This window comes from Pimephales promelas, chromosome 20 (assembly GCF_988280905.1).
Source record: "Pimephales promelas chromosome 20, fPimPro1.hap1.1, whole genome shotgun sequence".
NCBI lineage: Eukaryota > Metazoa > Chordata > Actinopteri > Cypriniformes > Leuciscidae > Pimephales > Pimephales promelas.
In genome coordinates, this window is record NC_142788.1 from 4,754,163 (window position 1) to 4,778,191 (window position 24,029).

General features: G+C 38.3%; 1 protein-coding gene and 1 long non-coding RNA gene across 4 annotated transcripts in view; one reads left to right on the plus strand and one right to left on the minus strand.

Moving 5' to 3' along the window:
- plcg1 (phospholipase C, gamma 1) overlaps nt 1-20,256 on the minus strand; it is a 77,160-nt gene extending 56,904 nt beyond the window's left edge. Inside the window, exons 1-2 of one of the 3 annotated variants that reach the window (XM_089124345.1) lie at nt 19,979-20,256; nt 19,134-19,402 (exon numbers count right to left, since the gene is read on the minus strand). In XM_089124345.1, the coding sequence (XP_088980471.1) occupies nt 19,134-19,350 (217 nt within the window). In that variant the 5' untranslated portion in view covers nt 19,351-19,402; nt 19,979-20,256. Of the gene's footprint in view, nt 1-19,133; nt 19,417-19,978 lie in introns of all 3 variants that reach the window. The other 2 variants (XM_089124346.1, XM_089124344.1) reach the window with 2 other exon arrangements.
- Nucleotides 5,982-8,502, plus strand: LOC148970521 (uncharacterized). Its single transcript, XR_016148035.1, has 2 exons — nt 5,982-6,413; nt 7,989-8,502. It is a non-coding gene; the product is annotated as an uncharacterized LOC148970521 (long non-coding RNA).
- Nucleotides 20,257-24,029: the final 3,773 nt, after the last annotated feature.

Sequence of the window (24,029 nt, forward strand, 5' to 3'; positions counted from 1 at the left end):
ATATTTCTAAATGTCTGCCGAATATAACTGGAGAGTGTGGGTGTAGTTCTCTATGCATATACGTTTTTAACTTCTTATAACATACAGTCATTATGTTTTATTCATTTATTCAAACATACAGACAGAACATTTTGAATGATTAGTATGTGAGACTTAAATTAACTTATTATTATGTTGTCTTCTGTAGAACTGAACTTCTCATAAACGATTAACTTTACACCTGAAATACCGTAAAACTTAAAGGGTTAGTTCACCCAAAAATGAAAATTAAGTCATTAATTACTCACCCCCATGCTGTACCAACCCCGCAAGACCTTCGTTCATCTTCGGAACACAAATAAAGATATTTTTGATTAAATTTGAGAGCTGTATAACTACCACATTGGCTGCCTAACGGACTGGCTCTTGACGGCCCAGAAAGTCAATGAAGAAAATGTTTAAATATTCCATGTGACTACAGTGGCTCAACTATAAGTTTATCAAGCGAAAAAACAAACAAAAATAACGACTTTATTCGAATATACCTTTTCTTCCTTGTTGGCCTAAAACGAGACTTCCTTAGATTTCCACGACGCATGCGCGAGAATTGCGATCTCCTTAAGCCTAGTTCACACTACATGATTTTAAAATGTTGGGCTGAACTGTGCAGTTCACATTACATGACTTGCTCTCAGTGAAATCATGAGTGTTCAAGTTGTTTAGCTGTTCACACCACACAACACAACGTGATTGATCCACAACAGGAGGTAACCCAGATAGCAAACTGACATTGAATCAACGTGGAAACGACGTCTCTCATGACATTGAAACAACGTTGATTTTGCTCATCGAATTAACGTTGAACCAACGTCAGACGCGGCATTCTTCAAAGCTAAATGAAAATCGAAAATTGGTTTGCTTTCATAACGTTGAAACAACGCGTTGATTTCAAGTTGATTTTCCGTTAGTTTTGAAAGAATGACGCGTCTGACGTTGGTTCAACGTTAATTCGATGAGCAAAACAATGTCAGATCAACGTTGTTTCGATGTCATATTTCCACGTTGATTCAATGTCAGTCTGCTATCTGGGAACTCACTACACGAGTTAACAACGCACTGCATAGAGATACAACCACGATCGGATGATAAGAGCATATCATTTGTGACTCAATGAGAGCTGTTTCAGTACTATGCTACGGTCTAAATCCTGAAAATAATCAAACAAATAACGAGTTGACAACAACACGATTCTATCTGGTCTAGAAACCATGTTTTGTAACGAAAAACCACGCAATAAAACGAACCAGAAATGACGCGAAACTACAGAGAAGAACATAACACGCGAATATGGACGTCAGACAGAAACCAGTGCTGCACACTGTTTGCTCGACGATCTGCTCTGAGAAAAAAAATGCAAAAAAGAAAAAGTAAGATTTACCTGGTGTCCTCAACCCATGCGTTGCTATGATTGGCTGTACTCATGACATCACTGAGATTGAGTCGCGCGACTGCTCGAGATATCTAGCAGGCTAGATATTTTTCTGAGCTCGGTGACCTGTCTGCGAGGTGTCTGCGAGCTGTCTTTGATGCGTTGTTGGCTCTTTCACACTAACGGATTGGCGAGCGTTAATCGTCCGCTAATCGCCCGCGATTTGCACGCGATAACACCCTGACTTGTCGGCGACTCAACGATTTGCAAATCGGGCTTAAATCGGGCTTAAAATCACGTAGTGTGAACTAGGCTTTACACTTCTTCAGTTCAGTTCTCGCGCATGCGTCGTGGAAATCTCTTGAAGTCTCGTTTCTGGCCAACAAGGAAGAAAAGGAATAGTCGAATAAAGTCGTTATTTTTGTTTGTTTTTTCGCACAAAAGTATTCTCGTCGCTTGATAAACTTATAGTTGAGCCACTGTAGTCACATGGAATATTTAAACATTTTCTTCATTGACTTTCTGGGCCGTCAAGAGCCAGTCCGTTAGGCAGCCAATGTGGTAGTGATACAGCTCTCAAATTTAATCAAAAATATCTTCATTTGTGTTCCGAAGATGAACGAAGGTCTTACGGGGTTGGTACAGCATGGGGGTGAGTAATTAATGACTTAATTTTCATTTTTGGGTGAACTAACCCTTTAACAATGTCACTAGTGTCTTGTGTAGAGCTGATGAATGTGGCATAACTGATCATTATGTTCATGTTTATCAATGTGAAGCTGCTTTGCAACAATCAATCTGTATTGTGTAGAGCAGTATAAATAAAGCTGGATTGACCTATTATGACACTGTAGGTTTTAATCATTTTTAATAAGAGTGACATGCACACACACACATGATGGTTCTATGAAGAACCTTTAACATTCATGTTCCATTGGACAAAAGGTTCTTTAGTGACACATTGTTATTTTTTAGAATGTTCTTTAGAAGGTTATTTTAAGAACGAATCATTGAAAGGTTCTTTGAAGAACCAAAATTAGTTATTCAATGGCATCACTCTGAAAACCACCTTTTGCATTATTTTTAAGAGTGGTGCCAATATGATCTAATTTAATGATTTTATTATGATATTGTATTGATTGGAGTTGTCGCTATGGCTGAAAAACTCAAAAGTATTTATTATTTAAATACGTCAAAATAAGCTGGAATTTCTGAAAGCCGTTATTTCCATTAAAAGGAAATCAGGAGGTTTTGAAAACCACACCACAAGAGCACTCAACAGATTAATAAAACCCAATGCATTGCAGTCTATTTATTGCTTAATGACATTGCCTGTTTAAAAATCATACTAATAATAATAACAACATTCTTCGAGATTTTAACAAAGCCTGATTTTATGTTTTTCCCCCTCATCTCATTTTCATCAAAATGTATTACAATTTAAATTGAGTCCAAAATTGCATTAGTCAGAGAGAAAAAAAAAAACTCCACAGGAAGTGACGTCACGCAGTCCGTGAGGGACAGATCTTTAACGGCGGGTCCTTGTGGTAATTACAGAGTGTCGGCCAGGAAATCTAAATCATCCATCGACCTCAAATATGCCTTATCATAAGAAACAGAGAAGTAGTAACTTTACATCGAACCGCTCATTCTAACATTGACGTAGATAAATGTGCGCTACTGTTATTAGCCGCACAAGACACTTCATTTCTTCCTGACAACAGCGGATACAACTTAAAATACTCCGTCATTTATGGCCATACAGATAAGAGTACATCATTCCATACTGTAAAAACTACTTTTATTTGTGTACACTCACAATAACAACAAAACGTTGCGCTTCAGTAAAATAAGGACGGCTTTCTGCCGTCTCGGTCTCTGTGAACTAAAGTACGTCACATAAATGAACCGAAACTCAGCGTATATAGACAGACAACTATATCCATCTATAGAAAGCTTGATATGTCTACTTTTTAACCAACCAATTCATGTAATTTCTCTCTAAGCATCATCCACTTCGTCTTAGCAGCCGACACTGACACAGAAAACACTAAGACTAAATGTCTCCTTTCTATTTTTTCCAACACATTCATAATCATTAGGCTACTTTTGCGGCGAGCTATACGAGTGCGCTTGAGCGAGGAATAGGTAGAAACTGATTAATATGGATTACTGAAACTTAAATACTTGTAATTCAGAATCAGTATAAGACTTATTGTACGATTACACATACGAGGATTGTGTCTCGGTGACAGAAGCTTCCAGTGTACAGCGATAAGAACGATAAAAAAGTCAAATAATTTCATTAAAATTATAAATACACAATATACAAAATAGAATATGCATGTACAGGTATAGTTAAAGTAAGACAATGCAAAGGAATGTGAATAAGAGGTATGGTTTGCTAAATAAATACGAGTCTAATAGTGTGTTGTATTGGCCACAGGGGGCATTTAACTGTTGATGATGGAAGAAAGGTTTCGCTTGTCTGGTTGTTCTGTAGCGTCGACCAGCCGGTCACTGTTCATGAAGAAGTGGCCTGGATGCGACCGGAATGATTGGGCCAGCCCAGTTCTTGGAGAATGGGAAGAAAAGGACTGGTAATTCTCCGGACTATCCACTGTAGTCTTCGAATTGGATTATAATACATTTTAAAGGGTTAGTTCACCCAAAAATGAAAATTCTGTCAGTATTTACTCACCCTCATGTTGTTCCAACCCCGTAAGACCTTCGTTCATCTTCGAAACACAAATTAAGATATTTAAGATATTAAGATCGCTCCTGCATACAGTCCATAGGCTTCTTGAGGGACTGGCTCTTGCTGTCCTCGAAAAGTCATTAAAGACATCGTTAAAATAGTCCAAGTGACTACAGGGGCTCAATCTTAAGTTTATCAAACGACGAGAACACTTTTGTGCGCAAAAAAACAACAAAAATAACGACTTTATTTCAACTATTCGTTTATTTCTCCCTCTGCGCGAGTCAGGTTACTAGTTTAATAGCGTAAGCTTCTGTTATTGTACGTCACACGCATCACACACACGACCAGCGTCGGCCAATAGTGAGCCTACGTGTGACGTAGCTTTACGCTATCACACTACGTTAACTGACTACAGGCCCATGGAGAAGGAAGTGAATAGTTGAAATAAAGTCGTTATTTTTGTTGTTTTTTTGCGCACAAAAGTGTTCTCGTCGTTTGATAAACTTAAGATTGAGCCCCTGTAGTCACTTGGACTATTTTAACGATGTCTTTAATGACTTTTCGGGGACAGCAAGAGCCAGTCCCTCAAGAAGCCTATGGACTGTATGCAGGAGCGATCTTAATATCTTAAATATCTTAATTTGTGTTCCGAAGATGAACGAAGGTCTTACGGGGTTGGAACAACATGAGGGGGAGTAAATAATACTGACAGAATTTTCATTTTTGGGTGAACTAACCCTTTAAAACACTCCTAATCAGACTACAGTTACTTTTTTATTGATTAGCCTACATGTTATTCTCAAAATGGCAGTAAATTATTGATTACATGTTATTCTGAAAATGGCAGTAAATTATTCATAATTTATTGATCGTCGTAAAAACATTGGGTACACTGGCAGGGGGCGGGATCACAGAGACCAAAACAAAAACAGAGATTTCAAGGTACAATAACAGGCAGATGTTTTTAGGAGAAACATGTTATGTTTCCCGCAATCATATGGCATTTTTATGCTTTGATACAGTCCAACAAACTTACATAAAGCACCTTTATGTGCACGGTTCTCTCACGGTCACATGACATGCTAGTCATGACATATGTCATCTTTTTTAGTTAGTGTTTTATTTTGATTGTTTTTATTTTTCAATCATTTATTTTAATTTTACATTTGTATGATTTAAATATAGCTTTTCATTAAACTCACTAACCCACATGCAGTTCCTTCACAAACTAAACTATTATTAATATTTAATGCATTTTATGTTGTTGACAAATAATAGAACGAATTTTCTTTCTCTTGGTATTTTTATATCACTATGGTACAAGATAATACTATGTAAATCAATTAAATAAACAAGTTAGCAAAAGTAATCTAAAAGTAATCAAAAGTAGTCTGATTATATTACACTAAATACGCAATGGATTACATTACTAGCTACAATTTCTGTCATGTAATTTGGAATCAGTTACTGACCAAGTATAATCTACCAAGCACTGAAAATATAGGCTATACTACACCCATATATGTATATATATATATATATATATATATATATATATATATTTATATTTATTAAATGCTCATTATAATTTAGTATCCTACTTCCGACTTGTAGTTTAGCTTTAGTCAGGAGCAGCCCTACTTCCAACACATCTTAAATTCAAAAGGACATTTACATTTTTGAATCCGAATATGTGTCTTAAATCAAACAAATATCAATTTTCATTGGAGTCACTTCTTATTGGAGTCACGTTCACAGCAGAGGAAGCCGAGAACCAAGTCAAGGATATACACAAGTAGGAATCCTCAGTTCATTTCAAAACATTGTTTCTAAACCTCATTAGTAAACTTAAAGGTGCCATATGTAATAATTAGTGATCTACCGATATATCGGCCGGCCGATATATCAGGCCGATATTTGAGGTTTTTACGTGTATCGGAATCGGCCGATACACCGCTGCGCGTTCGCCGATAGTTTTTTTTTTCCCGCCGTTATTTATAGACAGGCGGCCACGGGCAGCTCCGTGCTGCTGGAGATGCTGCAGTTCACGTGCCCCGCCCTCCTCCACTAGCTAGCAGAGTGCAACCTGCTCTTCACGAGAATGGTAACTTAAACTTTCAAAGGATCTTTTAAATGTTTGACTCCTGAAATATTGTCAAACACTTTGAAAATGGAAACACGTCGCCCTATAACTGTTATGTGCTTGCAACTAAGCAAGTTTGTGGGTCCAAATGGAAAACGCGAATGCCTCGTCTATAAAACTTAACTGCTTGCCATTGTATTAAGAAGCTGCAAATAGTTAAGGTGTAACTAGGGATGGGGCCGATCCGATCCAGTATCGGTATCGGGACCGATACCAGCGTAATTCACGTATCGGATTTTTTCGATCCAACCTGCGGAGAAATCCGATATTTATGATCCATGTCTGCGCTTTAACGTTGGCTGCTGAAATGACTCTAAAAGGGATTCCCCGGGGCTGCTAGTCTGCTAGCTGGCTGCAAACTGTGGAATGGATATCCTGAACGGAGGTGCAGCTCAATCATAGACTGTAAAAAATAGGGCTCAATGAGACACACAGACGCCCGCTCAAGAAATCCATTCCGCAGTTTGCAGCCAGCTAGCAGGATAGCATTGAGCTACCAATATGTTCGCTGTGTGGAAATCCTATGGTGGAAATACTTCACACTGGAAACACCGCAGCAGAGCAAGACAGCAAAATGCAATGTTTGCAAAGCCGTATAAATTAAACTATTTGTCTGTGATGCATGTTTGCAATTCGCAGTCCAGAAGAGAAAGAGAGAGAGATCTCTCACGCGGTGCCACAGCACGCACAACACGACAGCCCTGCTTAATGAGTGACGACAGAGGAAACATAGCCTGGTTACACTTTAGATCTGTGACATTAGTCTGATTTCCAAAGATTAAAGAATATATTGAGGTAAAAAAAAAAAACATTAAACAATAGCCGCATTCTGTGTAGCCAACTTCCTTCCCATCGCGGCGGTGCACTGTTATTTCTCCGTAAAACTCAAACTTTAAGACAGAATCAGCACGATCGGTAATTGTTGTAAAATGCCGTCTCTGCTGTTGCTAAATTGCGGCACGCTTTTAATAATAAAAAGAGCTATTAAAAGCACAAAATTTGCGCAAGAGGGCGGCGCGCGCTCCGAAACAGACAAGCAAATTATACTTTGGGCTTCATATGCGCGTCTAAACGATCAAATGTAGCCTGCACAAAAATGTCAAAACGACCGGCTTGGAGATTATCACTTAACTACGTTCATTTTAGACATAAACGGTTTATGGAAATAGTTGGGAGAAAATATGGTGCATCAGTAGACTATGAAATCCGCACTAGTTCTTAAAGGGGCAGCAGTATAAATGTGACGATTGCGACATTACTGAGAATAAAACAACCAAAGGCAAAGAGAAAATCACTCACAGCTCTTGAATGAATAACTTCAGCTTTAATAAGCATAAATCTATCTATGATAAACTTTGCAGTGCTATTTTACTTTTGATTACTTTATTATAATTCTTTTTAGACGATATATCTGAATAATGTTAGTAGACCTTCCTGAAATTAAAGCACTGTGTAGGCCTGTATAATGCGTATATCTTTGTTTAATTGTCTATCTATTGTTTAATATATCTATTATATATATATATATATATATTGACATAGGCTACATACGTACGTATCATCCTTGCTTGTAGAGAGGTGTTTATTTCAGCATCATATAAAATCAACAATAATGATAAATAATGTTAAAGCAAACACAGGTCTGGTATCGGAAAAGTATCGGTATCGGCCGATATCCAAAGTCAGGTATCGGGATCGGATCGGAAGTGAAAAAATGTGGATCGGTGCATCCCTAGGTGTAACGTTAGGTTATCCGTTCAGTATGCATTAGGACTGTCTATGAATATTCTACATTCGAATATCTATTAATTTTGAAGGTGAGAATTAATATTTGAATGTGGAAAAACACGCCCGCGGTTGCAGACTAATAACGTTACCACAGCTGCACAGCTCGCTCGGAGCGCTCACTGTCGGTTCTATACTGTGAAACTTCAATCACTGAATGAACTGAAGCCTGCTATATTTGGGACAAGAGTCGCGACTCGCAACCTTAAATTGCTTGCACAAAACTCTTGTTTAGCACTCAACATTTGTTTGTTGTTCATTTAACCGACGCGCAGAGACCGTGAGGGCGAGAGAGAGAGTGCCTGAGCGAGTCCAGGGCGAGACAGAGTGAGCTCTGCGGTCTTGGCCATTAGTTGATTTACTTGCTTTTTAATACGTTGTCAAATATGTTTAAACTCAAATAAACCATCTAATACTAGTAGTTATGTCTCTTTTTATTAATGTGTCCTGTTATTGATGTAATGCGCGTCAACAACAAAACGCGCAACGGGATGTTCGAATATGTTTTTTTAGAGGGAATATGCAAACGCCATTTGAGCAATTTTGACAGCCCTATACATACGGTAACGAACTCTGGTCATAGGATTAAGGAATGCCAATGTTATTCTGTGCTTTTTGTGGGAGATTTATTCAGCGCTCACCTGGCTGAGGTTTGGGGCGTGTGGAGTTTGTCTCCCTCGCAATCGCAGTAATATTAGAGACTAGACATGCTCATTTTATTTTATGTAGGAAAATTAAAACCATGCAGTACATAGTTCGTTTCTTTTAAAATGAAGTACAGTGTGCACTGTGCACTTTATTATGCTGGTTGCTACTCTGTGCAATAGTGTAATTATTTAATTTATGCTTAAATATTCATTTTCAGCACTGAACTTTTTTTGTTCTACTTCATGTTTTTCATATTTTTTAAATTGTTTATCTACTTGTTCTTGTTCTACCTCACATGTTTTTACTATTTGTTAAATATTAATTTTTGAAGTTAGTTAAATGTTACTTTTATTAAATTGAGACCTGTAACATTTGTTAACATCATGTTATTTTTAAGATGTAAATTGAGAGAGCAAAATGTATCGGCTCCAAATATCGGCTCAAGAAAATCGGCAGCCCGTATCGGTCATCGGCTAAGGCTGATGGGAAAAAAATCGGTATCGGCACTAAAAAATCCATATCGGTCGATCCCTAGTAATAATTGAGGTAAAAATATCTGAAAAATGAGCTACACGCATCAAAAGAATGAGAAGAAACAAGTGCAATGATGTCATTAAAAAACTGACAAGTTATAGTGCTGCCGAGATATAAACCTAAATTAGCATGCTAAATTACTAGCCCCGGCCCGGCAGGTGTCGTAATACCAGTTCCGGCCATGGGAGGCGGTATGCGGCCGGGCAACGTTACCACCAGCCAAACTGCACTACACGAGTGAGTTGCGCTCGCGCCGGCTTGTGTGTGTGTACTTGAACCTGATGTCAGTCGTATGGAAATACGGTCCACTACTACATTTCAGTTCAGGGAAGAGTTTAAAAAATGATTGGTCGACATTATGCATGAGGAAAACATTTTGGTAAGTTGTAGCATACTGTATCTTTCAACAGTGTTCATGTTCTTTTTCCATTAGCTAGTAGAGATGATCGGTTCATGTGCACTAGGGATCTGTGGTGTAACACGTACAAGCGCCAAAACGGTATTTATTCTTTGAATTGCGTAATAAAATTGACAGAATCTGAGAGCTTAACTAACCTGCTTGCTAAGTGTCAATTGCGTGTGTCTCACGGCGCTAGCTTGATCAACATCAGCGAATGCTGTCTGTCAAATTAATTCACTAACAATAAAAGTGTAATATGAACAAAACGAATACCATAAACTTCAAATAATTGCCCAAGCTTTTATTTTCCCATATCGTCGAAATGCACCAGCTTGTTTTTGAGACAGGCGTCTATGAGTCGGTCTTCATCATTTAGTGTTGAGATGTTGTTCATTGAGTCTCTGATCTCTAAAAATCTCCAAATGCTCCACGTGAAACTGCGGTCTTCCAACCTTTTACTATCATGTCAAATGATTTGAATAACATGCACGATGGTAGGAGCACAAGTCATTTTCTGGAGGTATACTGCCCCCATCTGTTATGGAATATGGAGTAGGATTTGATTTATTATGTCAGATGGCACCTTTAAAAAAAAAAATAAAAAAAAAAAAACACCAGCCCGAAATTTAAAGCCAAACACACTGAACAATCTGTGACACGCCTTCTTTTTAGGCAAATTCCCCAACATAATGGGAGGAAGGTACATATTGGGATAATAGAAATCCAGATTTGTTCGGTCCATTTCCGAAACCAGCCAGTGATCTCAGGCTCTGAAGTAGACCACATGTCCTACTAAACTAAATAGGCCTACATTTTAAATAACTGCCCAAAAGCAAAATAGATCTACGTTTGCACAAAGGAACAGTAGTAAACAGTCTGGTGGGTGTTTTTAGAAAGATGAATATTTGCTGAAATACACTATTAGCTGAACCAGCACACTGACTGACCGTCGCTACATGCAGGCAAAGTTACGTTTATTTTAAGAAAAAAACAAAAAAACATTGACTCAGTTTGGATCTGCAGAAAGTTTCTTGCTTCTTGACAATGGAGTAGATTTTCCTATGCAAATTTCACTATTTTCTTTTAATTTCAACATAACCTGATACAAAGCTTGTGCTTTCAGGTGCAGCGTCAATTTGTTTGATGGACATAAGGTAACGAACCACCCTTGAAGAGGATTTAAGAAATCTCTGTTATTTGGCCTCATTAAAGATATTTTAATTGACCTACCCCAGATAGCAAACTGACATCGAAACAACGTTGATCGGACATTTTTTTGCTCATCGAATTAACGTTGAACCAACGTCAGACGCGTCATTCTTTCAAAACTAACGGAAAATCAACTTGAAATCAACGCGTTGTTTCAACGTTATGAAAGCAAACCAATATTCGATTTTCATTTAGCTTTGAAGAATGCCGCGTCTGACGTTGGTTCAACGTTAATTCGATGAGCAAAACTTAAGTTAAATCAAGGATAAGAGATGCAGAATTAATCAAATATAAGACCATAAAATCAGACTTGTACATGATTACTTGAGAAATTGAGAATCATGATAAGTTTAAAATAGGAATCATGTTCACTGTTCTGAACAGACAACTAAACAAAATCTATTTAAAAAATACTTAATTAATGGTTGTTGTTTTTTTCATCAGTTGGAATGAATGACTCGCTCATAACCTCGTTCAAGTCTTCATTTGTTTTATTACTGGATGAATCAGCGTTTTTGAAGAATGAATGATTTAATGACAATTTATTAACAGTCTCTCATCGCCACCTACTGGTGTAACGATGCAATTGATACAATCTTTATCAGAAACCTGAAGTTACTTTCAAAAGGTGATTCCCTCCATTTTGATCGCTACTGTAGCTAATAGGGCTGTAACGGTACATGTATTCGTATTGAACAGTTTCGGTTTGAGGCTTCCAGTTCGGTACGCATACAAACCGAACGATTCCTTGGACCATTTTTCCTGCCGACAAAACTCGCGCAGGCGCGGCTACCACAACGTTGCTCAATATCAAATGGCAAGCCTAATGAAAGCTGAACGAAACCGCGCTACTCATTATGTGCTTCACGGATCGTTTATCAGTTCGGACCAGCAACATCTGAGCAGCGCAAGCAGATCTCAATCAAGCGACACTGTTACTACACAGTGCTAAGAGATCCAGTAAAGAAAACATTTGAATTCGCCACTGAAGTAAGAACATCGCTGCGAGATCTAGTGAGAAGCATTCACGTTTCCCTGTTATTAACTGTAGATCTCAAAATGTAGGAAAACTCAAACTTAAAGATATTTTTTTCTTTTGACAAATAGTAAATTTCTGTGGCATTTCTTTCTATCTACTGTACCGAAAACATAACGATCCGTGACTTTAGGCCTGGGCAAAAAAAATCGATTAAATTAATTAATTCGAATTTTTTGTTAGGGGCGATTTAAAAAATAAGTAAATCGAGTTTTTGTGTAATGTCACATTTTTGGCACCCCGGAGTTTCCATAGCGTTAGTTTCACTCACGTAGCAGTATGGTAAGCGACAACAACAATGTCATAGCACACCCGAAACGGCAACAGCATACAGCAAGCGACAACATGGCTACTGGTGAGAGTGGGAAGTTTGTTCCTTAGCGTAGTGAACTAGAGATTATTCTGCCCAAGTAGGTCGGGCCAATATTTCCGTCACTATCCTTGGGTCAGGACGGGCCCTTGAGAGACGTGCACTGCCAACGCAATAGAGTGCGGCACGGGACTAGATCTGATGGCCGTGCGCGGGGCGGGCGGTAATGCATTCACTCTGTGTGTGCGGTTTGCTGGAGAATAAAAGAATTCATGGGACTCCCGCAAACTAGAAATATCTATGATTAAAACATATAAAAAGTAATAGATTTGTATTCATCTGTTGCAGAAAAGCATCAAGAACAACTAAAACAAAATATAAACGATTTACAGGCAAGAGTTTCTATTTATAACATGTTTGCAGTGTTGAGCGATGTTCTTGAACGCAATGCCCAATCAGAAACTTTTAAGATAGACTCCCCTCACCGCTCAAAACATACTTTTTGTTCAGTGCTGAATTCTGTTTGCTGGAAAATCCTCGAATTATAACAATTTTCCTTAAATCGAATTAAAAAGAATAAATCGGAGATTTTATTTTTAGGCCATATCGCCCAGCCCTACGTGACTTTAAAACCGAGGTACGTACCGAACCATGATTTTTGTGTACCGTTACACCCCTAATAGCCAATGATTAATTCCCAAAATGTAAACCGTAATCCCAGACTTTATAATAATATAAGCATTTTAACACACAAATGTGTGGTTGAAAAGACTGTAGAGAAGAGGTTTCATAACTACGCGACAACTGCCCCCTCCAGATCAGATCTGAATGTTCGCTGTGATCGCACCAGTCAAAGATTTAATAGTCCCAGCCAAATCGTTGACGTTTAGGAAAGAGATCGTGTGGGGGTTTGAATCGAGATTGCAAACTTTTAACAATTAATCGGGCATCTCTAGTTTGCAAATCCAAATAATCAAATGAGAAGTACCTTAAATTCCTAAACTAACAAATGACCTAAAAATGTGCATTACCACTAGGGCTGAACGATTAATTGCATTTGCGATAAAATCGCGATATGATGAAACGCGATTTTGTAATCGCAAGAGCTGCGATTACACTGGTCACGTGACACGCGAGAGAAAAGCAGTCTGCAAGATAAAGTATCAACTTGCCACGCTACGCGGTCTGGCGTTCAGAAAAGAACAGTTTATTTTTAATGTATGTGATATTGTGTTATTTATTCTCTCCTCTCCTCAACAATCTTGGATTCAGAGAATTTCAGAATCGAGTCTGAGCTTAGTTTTTAAACACAGATGCGTGATGACGCTGCGCGTGCTTTAGAAACGAACGGTGTTCTGAATCTGCTTGCTTCTATTTTCTCGCGCTCTCTCACTCTCTCTCTTCCTCACTCACACACACGACACCGCTCGAACCTTCCAAAAATATAGTAACGTTATTTCATAAAGTTCGGGATTGAGCCGAATTACAAGGACATTCGCGGGCTTCATTGAACAGGTTTTGCCGCTTTGCTTGATGTTATAACGTTGCTCTTGCAGTGCGCGTTCTCTCCCGCGGGAATTTTCTTTACAAATGCTTCACAGAGGCATTATTTATGTCTTTTGGAATGCAGTTGGCTTGTATATTAAAACCATGAAAATCACAGTGAAGGCTGCTTTCATTTTAAAATACTAACGCGTGCTTTGTGAAGAGCGCTCGTGCATGCGGCCGTGAGCGACTCATTGGTAAATGTACTTGCATGTCAAAATGCTTTTATGACGCGAAATTAATGCAAACACGGTCAGTTCTTAAACCCACAGGACAAACCACTTTTACAATTTCAAAAGAGATATATGCATTAGTGTGAATGCAGCTTATCGTATCTAAACTGAGGGAATCACTCTAGCTCTTGAATGAAAAACATTCAGACAGCCTACTTTTAAATACTGAGACCACTCTTTGTTTATTGCTTGTAATGTTTTTTTTTGTTTCTCTTTATTTACTAGCTTTTATATTTTGAAGCTATATTATTTTATATAGCCTATTTAAAATTCTTAACATGTAATTGGTTTAATTAAATGGGTTTTTTTTTATAATTGTTTTTTAAAGAATGTGTTTTTACACATGTAATTAAATACATATTTTAAGAGTTATTAAGATTAATTAATAAGAAAAAAAGTAGATCGGATCATGAGCTATCTAAGGATTCCTATCCCCACTGTACAATGATTTATTGCTTGTCTTTGTCGACTAATACAGAAGGTAAATAACTTTTTTTTTTAAATCGCATATTAAATCGCAATCGCAATATTGGTAAAAAAAAAATCGCAATTAGATTATTTTCCAAAATCGTTCAGCCCTAATTACCACTAGAGCCAGACCGATATTATCGGCCGATATTAGGCATTTTCCAAACTATCAGTATCGGCAGTTGAACCATGTCATGGGTGTTGGAGTTGTATAGTTTGTCCACCAGAGGGCACTCTACACCGTTCATGTTGGCAACACTCGTTGAGTTGGTCACGGTACATACATTGCTTGAATAACAATTTAAAGAACATCCCCATCAGTTCTCTTAACTCAAATAAGCATGACAAAATTTGTGACTATCATGTCCAGTTTAAAAAAAAAAATAAATAAAATATCGGCCGATATCTATCGGAATATCAGATTTTAAAACCCCAAAATATTTGTGTCGGTAACGGCCTTCAAAATCCTTTATCGGTCGGGCTCTAATTACCACATGATTATTTAATAGTCATACCAGTCCCTCCTAAATCCAAGTGTGGTCTCGCCAGGTCGGAGTAAAGGGTGTGGCGAGTCGCTGGTGAAAGGTCTGCCTGTCGGGGAGGGGGGTTACAGGCGCGTTCTGTCGTACCATTGTGTAGCTCTCGGCACAGCTGTCCCGTCTCCCTGAACCAGGACTAACGCTCAAACTCAAGTACACTGCTCTGGGTCAAGTCGAACACCACTGAAACCTCTACTTGCCGACCCACATCCAAATCCATTAGCGGAGTCAGTTTCTCTTTAAAGATTTGTCCCCTGATAAACTGAACCTGAACTCACCAGAATCTACACAGTACTAGCACTTCACCCAATAAATATGACCTGAGCGGGGCCAGATACTAGTGTCCATATTTGCTCCATCGGTTTCTTTTTATATGGTAAAGTTGGAGAGTACAAACACAACAGTCCTGCGGAGGAAGCCGCTCTCTGAGGCAAACACACACACACACACACACACACACAGGACAAAGGCAGTTGGCCTGAGATAGGAGCTCAGACTGGGTGCAAGAGAAACGCTTAACAATTCCAAACAGGGCAGCAGGAAACACAAGACTGCACGGCACAACCAAGAGCCTTCCTGTCACGCAAACACACAACAGAAGAGCGCACACACACACACACACACCTTAAGAGACGAGAAAATCCAACAATCCGTCAAAACACCACATTTGAAACTCACGGGCACGTCTCGAAGCGTGATTCAATAGCACAATTTGTCCCCACAATGACAAAGTGCTTTATTAATGGCCGGTTCTGTGAGGATCCAGCGTGAACTCTTGGTCTGAGGGTGAACTGGGTTGTGAGTTATGGGGAAAGTTTTGGTGTGGTGTGGTCCCGAAACATTCGTAACTGAGCTTATCTGGCCGGTTGATAAAGAGTAGCGCATCGATAATCAAGGAGAATAAAGGAGTGCGATCACTTGAGCATGAAGACCAAACCAAGAACGTCACCCCTGACATCTCAAGCCCGTCACCTCAACGCAGTCCGCAACGCCCAGGACTTAAACGTTCATATTGTCATTGACAAGAATAGAACATGCTTTCAACTGATCCATACAGTTAAACAGCATTCCAGAACGTCTCTTCTTTCATAATCCAAACTTGCAGATAAAGAGATTTCTAAAGACCTGTCGCCCGTGTTCATCAATAGAGGACAAACAGAAGTGTTTTTGAAAACATGAAGCTGCGGGCACAACATTACCATGACGTCTGAGAAGAGGGTTTAAGATTACTATTAGGATAACGAATCCAAAAATGAGCTGAGTCACCTTTGAAAAACACACTTTGTGACAAACGAAATGGATGGATGGGTTTCCAGAACTTCACCAGTAGTGATTGATTAACTAATAAAGACATATATTCCCCAATAGGGTTGGGTATCGTTTGAATTTGAACGATTCTGATTCCGATTCCTTGTTTCGATTCCGGTTCCTAACGAATCTCAATTCCGATTCTTTTAAGAGGCAGGGTCAAAAAAGTTTAGCTAACCTTGCTAACCAACGGCCTTTCTGAAGGAAATACTCCTTCTGTAAAAATACTCCTTTTGTCACAAATTTTGCATTTTGCCGAGATTTCGTTATTTTTAGAAAAGTGAAGCCACACTTTGGACCGCCGACGTAAGCTACTCATGTTCGACTCGCATGATTATGCCAACACTTCCGGTAGACGCTTCTTCGTTGGTGTTGTTCAGCGGTTTCTTCTTCCGCTCGGCGGACTGTGAATATCGAAACTAGGAATCGAAATTTTAACTTTTGAACGATTCCGGGAAAAACGAAAAGTTAGTCTCGGTTCCAATCGATGCTCGATTCCCAACCCTATTCCCCAATACCATGCATACCTCTAATCCTTTTAACAAGTAATACATCGAAAATATTCATCCAAAAATGAATTGTGAATTTCAGGTTTTTGCTGGAAACCAAAACGGTGAGATTTAATTAGCTCTGCTTCTGTGTAGGGCTGTGAAACGATTAATCGCGATTAATCGCATCCAAAATAAAAGTTTGTGTTTACATAATGTGTGTGTAGTGTGTATAATTGTTATAAAAATACACACACATGCATGTATATATTTAAGAAAAATGTGCATGTAAATTCTTTATATACCGATACTTCAACCGATACAAAATAAGTCAGCGTATATTCATACTCATGAATAAATGAATATTCATACATAAATATAAATATTTGATATATTAATAACACATTTTTCTTAAATGTATACATGTGTGTGTATTTATATATACAAAATAATTATACACACTACACACACATTATGAAACACAAACTTTCATTTTGGATGCGATTAATCATGATTAATCGTAACGGCCCTACTTCTGCGTTGTGTTCCAACAGGTAATCGGGACGCACCAAAAATGATACAAGAGCAGCAATATGTAAAATAACCTAACCATAACTTTATTAACACTGGATTCATTCAGAACAGTTCAGTTACCCAATTGCCCAAAATCACCAAAACCTTATCTCAGTGAATCACTGCATGATCTGACCAATGCATTTATGGCTTTTTTTTAAACGTTTGTGGAGACTGCACTCGATGCGAGTCATTTCAAAACAATTTAGTATTTTAGGGTTGTGAAACAATTAATCACGATTAATCGCATTCAATATATGTGTGTGTGTGGTGTGTATAATTATTTTATATATATATATATATATATATATATATATATGAAGAGTTCAGATGCAAAAGCCTCTAAATGCCATTTGAAATTTTCTTCTTTAATGATGATTTTTATCAAACTTGTATATTTAAGTTCAGTAATTTCACTTAAATGGCAATGATAATTACCTATTAATTGTTATTTAAGTGAAATTAATGAAATAAAATATACAAGTTTGATAAAAATCATCAGTAAAGAAGAAAATTTCAAATGGCATTTAGAGGCTTTTGCATCTGAACTCTTCATATATATATATATATATATATATATATAAACACACACATGCATGTATATATTTAAGAAATATGTTCATGTAAATATATATTTATACAATATATATATGAAAATGTATACATTAATAACACATTTTTCTTAAATATATACATGCACATGTGTGAATTATTATATACAAAATAATTACACACACATATATTATGTAAACACAAGCTTTTATTTATCCAGCCCGAAGAATAACCAACAAAACTGAAATTCTCTAATTGTGTGTTTGGGACAGGGCTTTTAACAGTGAGACGTTTGTTGTTGCAATCAGGCTCTCAGGAATTATATCAAAACTCGGATTTAGATTTATCGGCCAATTTAACGGTTATCGGCCAAGAATCATATCGGTATATTCTCTAAAGCCATGAAGCCATGAAAAAAACAAAAGCAAACTGTTTTAGGATGTTCGGACTTCTTCAGAGCTGGAAGTCACACTTTTTGTTTAAACATTCCCAGGTTCTCCATGAGCGTAGGAACCCCGCTCGATCTCAATACGTTCTCCACACTTAAAGCAACACGTTTCCTGTGAGGATGAAAGCTCTCACCGAGACGTATGCTTCATAACACACAAATACGCTCCAAAATCCACACCTAAACATGGATGACTTCAACAAACAAGTGATCGGTTTATTACACCCTTCCACACAGTGGCCAAACTGAACATCGGCTTTAAGAAGTCACACATGACTTCAGACGCGCGATTACACCACGGCGCGGCTCGTTGGGTGTTTTTTTCTCGTGCGTTTAGTGTGTCTGGTGCATCCGGAGCAGAGCGCAGCTGTGTGTAAGACATCCCGCCGCAGGAAAGCAGCAGCACAGATGAGCCTGCCCTACGATCAGACCCCAAACCAGCAGCACTACCGTTAGATCTGAGACACACACGGCTCGAAATAAGACGTGTACCAGTCAAAACCCCTGTCATTTTCCACCAAGAACACTAAAAATAGACTGTTGAATGAGCAAAATGAAAGTGTTGGCAGTGCAGGTTTGTGCAATTCAGGCAGTCATTATGTTTGGTTGAATACGCTTTGATAAATGTGGCACCAACCACATTAAAAGGAAATAGTGTTAGCTAATGGCTCTGGGGACCAAAAATGTGGTAATGAAACATGCAAATACCACACCAAGTAGCCTTTTCTCAACACATAATGCCGAGCACTGATTTACCAATCCGACCAATCTGGAGTCAAGCGCCCAGAAACAAGGCGCAACTTACTTTCGCCCTCGATTTTATCCGTTCCTCTGGTCCAGATGATCTGTCTGGTCTCGAGCTTGACTTGAAACGTCCTCCTCTCGGGTCTCTGAGACTTTTTGGAGTAAAAGAGCGTGAGCACGGTGCCCAGCTCGAGGTCCCGGTAGAGATTGTTCACCTCGGTGTCGCTCAGCGTCCAGGGGACAGGTCCATTGGAGGAGAAGCCCGCGGTCGCAGCCATTTCCCCTGTTTGTTCTTCAGTTCCTTTCAGAATAACTCACAGCCTCCCGGGCCTGAGGAGGACACCCTGGAAAACCAGGAAGAAAAACGTGCATCACGGAACAACATTACGGCACAGCAGCGGCAGGAATCCACGCACTATATACGTTGGTTATGAAAACACACACATACACACACAGGCAGGGGCCTGCTTTGAATTTACAGGTCCATCCAAGTTGGACTTATTGGCGTTTATATAGACAAACATGAAAATGGTGAGCAGCTAAATTGATAAATTAGTGCATAAAACTGCATCTGTTAGTATAATTATTCATTTATTATTATTATAACGTTACATGAATGTTCAGCAAATCATTATCCCTCATCCCTAGTATGTTTAAATAGATTAGATTGAGTTGATCTAATCCAATACAATTCAGTTAGCCCAAATAAAATATCTTTAATGCTGATAATGCGTCCAATGCAAACAAACAAAAACACTGATCCTCTATTATTAATACTATGAAAAACGTACATTCTTAAATTGTTTACATATAGAAACCAGACGATTTAAAGACCTGAGGATCTATATTCCGACGATGATGGAGGTAATAATAATAATAATAAAACACAGGTTTGTTTTGTCTCACCGTGTGTGAATGCAGCTGGCTCTCTCCGGCGCTCAAGAAAAGCAGAATCACAACAGCGAGTGTGTGTGCAATCTCAGCGGCGCGCATGACGTCCGGGCTCGCGATCAGACGCGGGTTTGGCGGATCCTCGCGGTGTGTGTGATCGAGCCTCGCGAGTGTGTGTGAGAGATGATCTGCTCTCCGCCATGAGAGATCGGTGTGTGTGAGAGACTGGGAGCCCTTCCCCCATCAGCCGATCCCTACAGCAGCAGCGGCACACCGAGAGAGCACGGCCTCTTAAAGACACAGCGCGCACTTTCCCCGCCGACAGCGCACTGCATACTACTCTCAGAGTAAAACAGACCGTGTACACTAGCATACTACAATACCGCACTTGCGCTTTCTGTGTGTGTATAACTACTAAGCACCGCATTTTCAGTATGAATACCGGATACCCCGTTGACTTAGACAATGTTTGGAAATACAATACTAGCATAAACAGAGTAAATCAAGTCAACCTTTATTTATATAACGTTAGCACTTTTAATATTTAACAGTACACTACTGGCTACTATTAAGTGTAAAATATGTATGTGACAGCAGACAGGTAGCCTATGGCTATGTTTTGAATCAAAAACTACTTATCCTAAAGTGTGTAAAACAGATATCGTGGTCTATGGATGTTTAGAATAGCATACCCTACTAAACTGTAAAGTACTACAATACCACACTTACGCTTTCTGTGTGTATCCTAAGCTAAGCAAAGTATTTTCAGCATGAATACTCTTAGACAATGTTTGGAAATACAATACTAGCAGAATGGCTGTCCTGAATGAAATTACACTTATCTTAAAGTGTGTAAAACAGACAGCATTGTGGCTGTTCAGAAAAGCATACTAGGCTACACATACGCTTTCTTTAGCTATAAGTATCTGAATTTTCAGTATGAACCTGATTAACCGTTGAACCAGACAATGTTTGGAAATACAATACTAGCATAATGCTTACTATAAACTGCACAGTATACACTATGTACTGTCTATTTGTGCAAAATATATGCGACAGTGTTCAGGCTATGTCCAGAATCAAATTCTAGTTGCTTACTCTTAAATATGTACTGCATAATATTGTACAATATAAATATGAAATAGTATGCATCCTGGCTGTTTAGAATAGCGTACTATGGAAACACCACATTTACGCTTCCTGCAATATGGACAAGATTTGGATTTTTGGAAGTATTGCGGAGGCATTTATTTTGAGAAAGTAATTGCTTCCCAGCTGCTAAACGGGTATGTTCTGAATTTGTGTAGTGTGAATGTAATTTGGACGTACTACATCCGCCATGTTGTCATTATCACGTGACCTGCAGCGTTGCTTCACTACCACTCACAAAATCCTCTCTCGTGATTGTATGCACACTTCTGTATCTCACCAGAAGAAGCAGGTCATCCATGTACTTTTTTTGAGTGCTGTGAATTCAGACATACTTCTTTTGTCACATTTTTTCACCTAAGTAGGGAAGTATGCGATTTTGGATGTTTTGGGCATGCAATACAAGCATACTGTTCACTATATGCTGCACAGTATGCACTGTGTAATGCCAACTATTTTGTGTATAAAGGATGTGAAACAGACAGTATGCAGTCTATGTTCAGAAGGGAATACTAGTTGCACTGGTCAGCATGTACTGTGTCAAGCCTTCTTTTTCTGACATGAATCTATGTAGTATGTCTTTATACAGAGAGGAATGCACACTTTACAAGAACACTATATCAAATAAAACTATGCATTATAGAATGAGAAATGTTTTAAATAGAAGTATACTGTTGTCACACAAACATTACATATTGGCTAATTAAGATATTTAGCATTTTTATATTCTTTTTTTATTTTATTGTTATTGTCTGATCAAGACTAATGAGTCAGAATACAAGAGTCGCAGCAATCTACTTATTTCCATATTAAACGAGGGTTTGAAATGAAACGAGCGAGGCTTTTTTTGATGGATGTCATCAAGAGGCTTTAATACGCTGACTTTTGTGAGGAAACTTTACGAACTGACACCTTGTCCACTAAACTTCAATGTATTTACCATTAAACATTCATTCTGAGGAAGCTGTATTTGGAAGTTATACGAAACTTCATTGGGCATTAAGTGTCATTGATATTTTATTTCAAATTTAATAATAAATTAGTCAATCCTGTTGTTTGGTGGATTTTGGACTGAACAGGTTTTTATGTATTTATTTATTTTTAATTAAGATCAGAAAACACTCTGATAATCACTAAACATTTTGATAATCTGGTGTATTTCTGATATTTATGTTTCGGCTAGTGGAGTTTCTGAATGGCCGGTATCTTGAACATTTAGAAGCGAATTGGCTGGCGAGTGAAAATTTTCATTTTTAACCCAAGTGAAATTGGTTATTAGTTCGACTCGGCCAATAGATTTCTGATCCTGAAACTCTTAAAACCATAACCTATTTTTTTCTTAGTTTTCTCACAGAGCACAATGTTCTGCAAATCAGCTCAGTATAATGTCACAGTAGACGCATGCAATTGCACAATGCCCACATAGGAAGAGGTTATAAACCAAAGCCGCAGATGCAGATCGCTGCATTCACACATACAGAGCAAGGCACGGAGGATGTGACCTGAAAACCTTTATTACAGGTTTATAAGGCTAAATAAATGAAGGTTTCAACAAGAAAATCCCTCCTGAATACTTAAAAAAATCTATTCTTCATGCTTCATATTTCTCAAATACTGTCAGTAAAAACTAACCAATGGCATCTATATGCACAGACTTGAAAATCAATCTTGGTTTATCTTATCTTAATATAAGGGCTAATGTATGATTACACAACCTTCACAAAATTACTGTAAACTGTTGATGTCTTTCTACACTGATACGAAGCAAAACCAAGATTCAAGCTTACAAGGTATAAGAAAAATGAGGATTTGTTTCATGGTGTGCTTAATCGTACGAGTAACGTTTTACAAAAAGGCCTGAAATAGCCAGGATTTGTGTTTTTTTTTTCTCTTATTTTTTTTTTAAAACATCAGTCCTAAAGACTGAGACAAATCAGACACAATTATTTTTTTATGTTTAACAAATAATGTTTAAACACATTCTGGGAACTATGGTCCCAACCCCAAAACAAGGAAAGAAGGGACTCGGTTACCATGACTACGATCATATAAGTTGGTTTTATTGCTGTTAAAAATGTGGTCACGTGGAAAAAGCAGAGGTCATAGAAAAGACGAATATGGACGAACTGATCTGTAAAAGAACCAACCCAGCATCTCAGAACACTGTGAATGATTTACTGTCTTGTGTACTATTATATCTTTGCCACTATGTATTTTAGGATAGTAAAACACCTGTATCATGTCACCTATCTAATTAATCCTCATTTAATGACTCACACTTTAGTGTACATCACCTTCTCGTAGAATGCAGTGTATGTTTGTGATATCGATCTGAGTATAAATGGACACAGACAGCAAGGCCTACGTCTAACCACACCTGAGACAGAGCCATTTCCCAATTGGAAATTCACCTTTTCTTATTGGCCAAGCCAACCCTGAGAGGTGGGACCTTTCTCAGGCTTTAAATGGCCTCTACACAAGCCCTTCCCTCTCTTGGCCTTCTCGGTACGTTCTGAGACTGAGTCAACTGAGTCAAACCAACCACGCAAGTTCATCACCAGTCACCAATTCATCAGTAAACACCAAAGAAATCGATTAAGACTCATGGGACAATTAAAATCCTTCTTCAGGAACTTCACGAAATGTTTCACTGCAAAGGCCAACGCAAGTATACATTTAATGAGTTGTTCTGAAAATGATAAGCTGATGGGTTTTTTTTTTCATAGACAAATGGATCTTTCCAACAAAGTTTTGACTACAGGTTCTTAGTAGTACTGTACAGTAAGAAAGACATTTCCCTTCTCCAGAAATGTAAAACCGTCTCCAGACGTTACGCCGGAAGTGATCTCTCGCGCGTCTACGTCACGCATTGTTTACACTGAGATTTCGGAAGTTTTACCTACAAGGTAAAACTTCC